General features: G+C 42.3%; 1 protein-coding gene across 1 annotated transcript in view; it reads right to left on the reverse strand.

Annotated features, from left to right (window-relative positions):
* The window catches only part of LOC111954482 (1-phosphatidylinositol 4,5-bisphosphate phosphodiesterase beta-1), a 110316-nt gene that overhangs the window by 85871 nt on the left and 16819 nt on the right, over positions 1-7626 (reverse strand). The window contains 4 exon segments of the mRNA XM_070435850.1: positions 2-54; positions 1069-1169; positions 3526-3601; positions 7197-7205. Coding sequence (XP_070291951.1) covers positions 2-54; positions 1069-1169; positions 3526-3601; positions 7197-7205 — 239 coding nt within the window.

Below are 7626 nucleotides of genomic sequence, written 5' to 3' on the forward strand. Positions count from 1 at the left end.
TTTATAAAGTCAGTCAGCTGCTCCACTGTCAGGTAGGGTTTGCTTTTAGCTCCACTAAACAAAGGACAGGAGATAGGGAGGAGAGGAGAGAGAAGCAGGGGAACAAGACGTGAGCGAGAGAGAATTCAAGAGGGTGAGAGATGAGGAGAGAGGGACAAAGGATCACAATGTGGCGTTGTAAAGTAAATGATGAGATCTGATTAAAAATCCCTGTCGCGTTCACATCGCCTTTCCCTCTCTCTCTTTCTCGCTCTCTCTCTCGACGTGTCACTTTTCTCAAATTCAAATGTGGATTTGTGAGTTTAATTTGCGTTGGCTGCTCTGGCGTAGAGCCCTATCCAGTGGGCAGACCGCACTAGCCTCTGAGGATAGCTAGAAGAGAAAAAAACGGCATTAAAAAGACCCAAAAAACACAAACAACGAAGTCGTTCAGCAGACTGCTCTAAATTGTGGCAATTTCGTTTCAACTCAGTGAGAACATTTGAGATCTGCAATTTAACAGGACTTTTCCACGCTGAAGAATGATAAGTCTTCAGGCAAGCACAAGGTATAATTTTGGACAGCAACCATCCATTCCATAATGTTTCTCTGTCTCTAACATTTTTTACTTATGTGTGTGCTGTGTGTGCTGTGTCTATTGCTGTGTCTATGATGTTTATATCATAAACCTTAATAATGCAGAAGTTTAGCTTAACGCTGCAACCAGCAGTTGAAACAATAACGAAGCACCTTCCCCGCCCCTGTTTCGGTAAAAAGGGACGGGGCTGAAGAAATGTTACCACTCTCAAATTCATAGAGAGACCTATGGATGCAGAGACTGACCATCCACGGTGACAGTTTCAACCCTTTCAGGCTATATAGTGTTTGTTTACTTTTACTTTGTTTACAAACATTGGAGTAAAACAAGCAAATATTTTGGGTTCCAATGGGGTACAACAGTTGAACTAAGCTCATGAGGCATTGTGTGTGTGTGTGTGTGTGTGTGTGTGTGTGTGTGTGTGTGTGTGTGTGTGTGTGTGTATGGGACATGCGGTAGTTCTGGGTAAATCTGAGCGACAGTTGTCTTACACGTCAGAGAAGATGTTGTCTAGTTCTGGTCGAGGACATATGTTGGTGAGGAACACTTTGTAGACCTCCGGAGTGAAGTCCTCTTGAGGGACGGAGTCACTCTGGAGAGAGAAAGAGAGAGAGGGAAAAAACACAGGAAAAAATGGATGCACAGTGAACTTGGTTCCAACTCCATCGATTAAGGAAGTACATTTACATTGATCGAACTGAAATGGAATTGAACCCATACCAACCTCGGTGGTCAGAGCGTCTTAGGACACACCCAGACAAAACAGAGCATAACAACACTGCTGAGGGAGAAAAAGTGGTGAGAAGGAGGGATGAGGAGGAGGATTTTAAAATGCTGCTCGGATCACAGAGTTTAAAGACCAGACAATGTTTGTGTGAGAGTATCATTCTGTGTATGTGTGTGTGTGACCGTGTGCAGTTGTACGAGTATTTCTGAAGGCCAGCCAGTGTGCGTGTGTGTGTGTGTGTGTGTGTGTGTGTGTGTGTGTGTGTGTGTGTGTGTGTGAGAGAGGAGTTGAGATTATAAGAACTAACGTTTTGTTTTAATTAATAGCACATTTCAACAACAACAAATCCCAGCTGACCTTCAATCACCTATACATCTCTCTCCTCTCACAAGGCAGCTAATTATTTACACTATGGTTTACTGTGTGTGTGGCGAGTAGATTAGTGTGTGTGTGTGTGTGTTGTGTGTGTGTGTGTGTGTGGGTGTGTGTGTGTGTGTGTGTGTGTGTGTGTGTGTGTGTGTGTTGTGTGTGTGTGTGTGTGTGTGTGTGTGTGTGTGTGTGTGTGTGTGTGTGTGTGTGTGTGTGTGTGTGTGTGTGTGTGTGTGTGTGAGGAGTTGAGATTATAAGAACTAACGTTTGTTTAATTAATAGCACATTTCAACAACAACAAATCCCAGCTGACCTTCAATCACCTATACATCTCTCTCCTCTCACAAGGCAGCTAATTATTTACACTATGGTTTACTGTGTGTGTGTGTTGTGTGTGTGTGTGTGTGTGGTGTGTGTGTGTGTGTGTGTGTGTGTGTGGTGTGTGTGTGTGTGTGTGTGTGTGTGTGTTTGTGTGTGTGTCAGGCCTTCATGGTCGAATTGCTGCAGAGAAACCACTACTAAAGGACACCAATAATAAGAAGAGACTTGCTTGTGTAAATCTGTCCTTTGGTCTGATGAGTTCATATTTGAGATTTTTGGTTCTAACCTCTGTGTGAGACGCAGAGTTGGTGAATGGATGATCTAATCTACGCATGAGTAGTTCCCACCGTGAGGCATGGAGGAGGAGGTGTGATGGTTGGGGGTGCTTTGCTGGTGACACTGTCTGTGATTTATTTAGAATTCAAGGCACACTTAACCAGCATGGCTACCACAGCATTCTGCAACGATATGCCATCCTATCTGGTTTGCGCTTAGTTGGACTATCATTTGTTTTTCAACAGGACAATGACCCAACACACCTCCAGGCTGTGTGAGGGCTATTTGACCAAGAAGGAGAGTGATGGAGTGGTGCATCAGATGACCTGGCTGCCACAATCACCAGACCTCGACCCAACTGAGATGGTTTGGGATGGTTGGACCGCAGAGAGAAGGAAAGCAGTCAACAAGTGCTCAGCATATGTGGGAACTACTTCAAGACTGTTGGAAAAGTATTCCAGGTGAAGCTGGTTGAGAGTGTGCAAAGCTGTTATCAAGGCAAAGGGTGGCTACTTTGAAGAATCTAAAATCATATTAACACTTTTTTGGTTAATACATGATTCCATATGTGTTATTCATAGTTTGGTGTCTTCACTATTATTCTACAATGTAGAAAATAGTAAAAATAAAGAAAAACCCTTGAATGAGTAGGTGTGTCCAAACTTTTGACAGGTACTGTATGTGTGTGTCTGGGGGAGGATTGTGGTGTGTGTGTTAAGGAGCTTTTTCACTCCTCAGAGCTAATTGCTTGCTATTCCTGCAGAGACAGTGTTCGTTTACTGTGGACGAAACAGCACATTAGTGGAACGACAGAGAATACAATACGTTTTTTCCCCTATGACTGGAGGAAACATCACAGACACACACACAGAGACACAAACACTCAGAGACACACACACACACACACACACACACACACACACACACACACACACACAACACACACACACACACACACACACACACACACACACACACAACACACACACACACACACACTCTCTCCCTGGGGCTCATCTGTAGACAGACTGAGACAGAATCTCTTATTATGGGAAGTCCTGTAAAAAACTATAAAGGAGGAATCCACACAAATGATATTCCCTGAAAAGCAGTTATGATCAGATCTGCTGGGGTATGGAACATTACAGTGTGGATGAACAAGGGAGAGAGAGAGAGAGAGAGAGAGAGGGAAACAGGGATAGACACTGTAGGTAGAGTAAGTGAGTGGTAGAGCTAGATAATAAGCTAGTCTTACCCGTCCAGAAGGGAGGTTGCAGTTCTCCAGAGCTGTCTCCACTCGTTTCCTGTCTGCCGAGAACATCCTGAAGATACTGATGAGACAGCCCAGAACCGTTACCTCGTCATCTCACACACCACAGACCCATTCACACAGCATCACACATCACACCCACGTGATCACAACATCAACACGGGAGAACCTTTCATATAGCCTCACACACTTTGGAGAGGCGTTAATAGATCATACACGTAGGCAAGCTTTCATACCACTTTATAGATAACCTTTCATAACCATCCATGCAGTGCCTTCAGAAAGTATTCACACACCTTGGACTTATTCCACATGATGTTTTGTTACAGCCTGAATTTAAAATGGATTAAAATTGCGATTCATTTTGGTCACTGGCCTACACACAATACCCCATAATGTCAAAGTGTAATTATGTTTTTCGAAAAAAAGTTCCGATTTATGTTAAGAAAAATGTTAAGAAAATCAAACAAGTAAAAAAGTATTAAACCCCTTTGTTATGTTAAGTCTAAATAAGTTCAGGAGTAAACATTTGCTTAACAATAGGTCTGTTGCATGGACTCACCCTGTGTGCAATAATAGTGTTTAACATGGTTTTTTGAATGGCGACCTCATCTCTGTACCCCACACATACAATTATCTGTGAGGTCCCTTTGTCGCGCAGTGAATTTCAACCACTGATTCAACCACAAAGACCAGGTTTCCAATTCCTCGCAAAGAAGGGCACCTATTGGTAGATGGGTAAAAATAAAATGTAATATCCCTTTGTGCATGGTATACATACATACACGATACAGGTGTCCTTCCTAACTTAGTTGCCAGAGAGGAAGGAACCGCTCAGGGATTTCACCATGAGGACAATGGGGACTTTAAAACAGTTACAGAGTTTAATGGCTGTGAAAAGAGAAAACTGAGGATGGATCAACAACATTGTAGTTACTCCACAATACTAACCTAAATGACAGAGTGAAAAGAAGGAAGCCTGTACAGAATACAAATATTCCAAAACATGTATCCTGTTTGCAATAAGGCACTAAAGTAAAACTTCAAAAAATGTGGCAAAGAAATTATCTTTATGTCCCGAATACAAAGTGTTATGTTTGGAGCAAATCCAACACAACACATCACTGAGTACAAGCATGGTGGTGGCTGCATCATGTTATGGGTATGCTTGTCATCAGCAAGGACTAGGGAGTTTTTAAAATTTAAATAAATATAATAGAGCTAAGCACAGGCAAAATCCTAGAGTAAAACCTGGTTCAGTCTGCTTTCCAACAGACACTGGGAGACAAATTCATCTTTCAGCAGGACAATAATCTAAAACACAAGACCAAATATACACTGGAGTTGCTTACCAAGACGACATTGGATGTTCCTTCGTGGCCTAGTTACAGTTTTGACTTAAATCAGCTTGAAATCTATGTCAAGACTTGAAAATGGCTGTTTAGCAATGATCAACAACCAACTTGACAGAGCTTGAAAAATAAAAATAAAAGAATAATGTGCAAATATTGTACAATCCAGGTGTGCAAAGTTCTTAAGATACTTACCCAGAAAGACTCACAGCTGTAATCGCTGACAAAGGTGAGTCTAACATGTTTTGACCAAGGGGTCTGAATACTTATGTAAATGAGATATTTCTGTATTTCATTTTCAATAAATTAGCAAAAATGTCTAAAAACACGTTTTCACATTATGTGGCCTTGTGTGTAGATGGGTGGGGGAACCAATTATTGAATCCATTTTGAATTGAGGCTGTAACACAATAAAATGTGGAATGAGTCAAGGAGTATCCATTCAAATAACTTATTTCCTGGGAGGAAACTTCCTGTGTGGTGACGAATGGTACATACCAGAAACAAAACAACATTGAACACAAAAACATGTAGGCTACAATATATCGGATTAGAAGCAGTCCACGCAATCACAGGGTAAATAGACATATATATATGAATACAAATAGGGACCTCAAGAGTTAATGCGTTTGATGGATGTTGTCTAGAAGTTGCTCTCGTAGATTTGAACGGGAGAGCTCTATACCTGCACTCGGAGGGTAGGGGGCTGTACTGCTCAATCAGTGTGTACAGTATGTTATGTCAAATGCTATTTGTTTCCTTTTCTTCCTCACTCGATTTTTTTGTAAATGTCACTGAGGGGTTCCTGGCTTTTCTCCGATGACCTTCCCACTGATTCTTATTACCCTGTTCAGTGGGTTCTGACTTGTGTTCCCTAGCGCACCAAACCACCCCACAATACTAAAGGCTAAGATGGATTGCATAAAGCATTTATAAAATGCTCGGAGGACTTGTTATTGTACATTGAACTCAATTGACATTTTGAGGAATGTGCTCAGTTTCTCTTTGGAATGAGAGCTTGTCGTCAATAATGCTTCCAAAGCTATTTGTAGTCCTCCACTCGCAATACGATCTGTCTGTTAATCTCCAGCACTGGGATGCTTACAGTAGGTTGGTCTATTCTGAAATCAATGGCCAGGTCTTTGGTTTTGATTGCATTGACCCCAGGTAGTTCTGGCTAAACCACATTGAAAATCTGTCAATTTCCGCCTAGAGGCGCCCCTCTGTGTTGCCTGCTGTTGCCCAGAGAATCCGATGCGGAATGACATTCATGTTCTGGAGTTTATAACCCATTAAGCGAGGCTGGACTGTATTAAATTCACTAGAGACATCCACAAATACCATCTGGACCTATGTCCTGGGCTTCTCCAGGTGGGTGTGGGCACAGTGCAGTAGAGACAGGAGTGCATCATCGACCGCATCAATCATGTGCCACTCGTAGGCAAACTGGAGTGGCTCTGTGTAAGAGTATACCTCCTTTTGTAGCTGGGGGAGAATCAGCCTTTCAAAGCACTTCATCACTAAAGATGTTAAAGCTAAAAAAGTAGGTAGTCATTGTTGCAGGAGGGGTTGCTCTTTTAGGTACTGGGCATATGATGGATGAGGTCCATATGGCTGGGATGGAGTGTTTTGCCTGAGAGCAGTTGAAAAGGTCACAGAAAACACCTGCCAGTTGCTTATGGGAAACCTTCAGTAGGCGACCACTAATGGTGTCTAGCCCAGGTGCTTTCTTTTGATTGGTCCTTTTAAATGCGGCTTCCACATCTGTTGGTTGCAGCTCAACATTTGCTAGAGTGTGCGACATGTGCGATAGGTCAGAGGTCACCTCCTCTCTTTCAGTTGGTCAATTCTACCACCAAAACATTTTTTTTATTTGGAGCAGGGTGTTGTTAAGCCCTGCTAGTGTTTTCACACACCCCTCCAAGCATCTCTGGGTTTAGCCTCCTGAGAGAGCCTTCTCCTTGTACATCCTCTTGGCCTGTTCCATATACTTATTTCACTTGGATTTCATTCGTTTACCCTCAACCTTGTTGCTATAGCGATAAATGTTGCTTTCAGATCCTTTGTACACCGAGTGTACAAAACACCAGGTGAGTCCAGCTGAAAGCTACGATCCTTTATTGATGTCCCCTGTTAAATCCACTTTAATCAGTGTAGATGAAGGGGAGGAGACAGGTTAAAAAAATATTTTTTATCTTTGAGACAATTGAGTTATGGACTGTGTATATGTGCCATTCAGAAGGTGAATGGGCAAGACAAAATATTGAAGTGCCTTTGACCGGGGTGTAGAGGCCATGTCCCAACGAATTGAGGCTGTTCTGAGGGCAAACGGGGGTGCAACTCAATATTAGGAAGGTGTGGGAACCATCCATATAACATCATACACCACAGAACCATCCATATAACATCATTCACCACAGAACCATCCATATAACATCATACACCACAGAACCATCCAGCACCTTGCCATTTATATACACACATACACATACCCTCTCTCTCTCTCCCCAACCAAAAAAGAACATCCATTATACATCATACACCACAGGAACAATCCATTTTAACATCTAATTCACCCACAGGGAAAGCATTCGCATATAACACCATACCCACAGACCATCATATGAAATACCCACAGACCACCCATAATATCAACATCTGACCAACACCACAGAACATACATATAGACATCAACACCAACAGACAATGCCATTTTATACATCATACACACAAG

Source organism: Salvelinus sp. IW2-2015, linkage group LG28 (genome assembly GCF_002910315.2).
Source record: "Salvelinus sp. IW2-2015 linkage group LG28, ASM291031v2, whole genome shotgun sequence".
Classification (NCBI taxonomy): Eukaryota; Metazoa; Chordata; class Actinopteri; order Salmoniformes; family Salmonidae; genus Salvelinus; species Salvelinus sp. IW2-2015.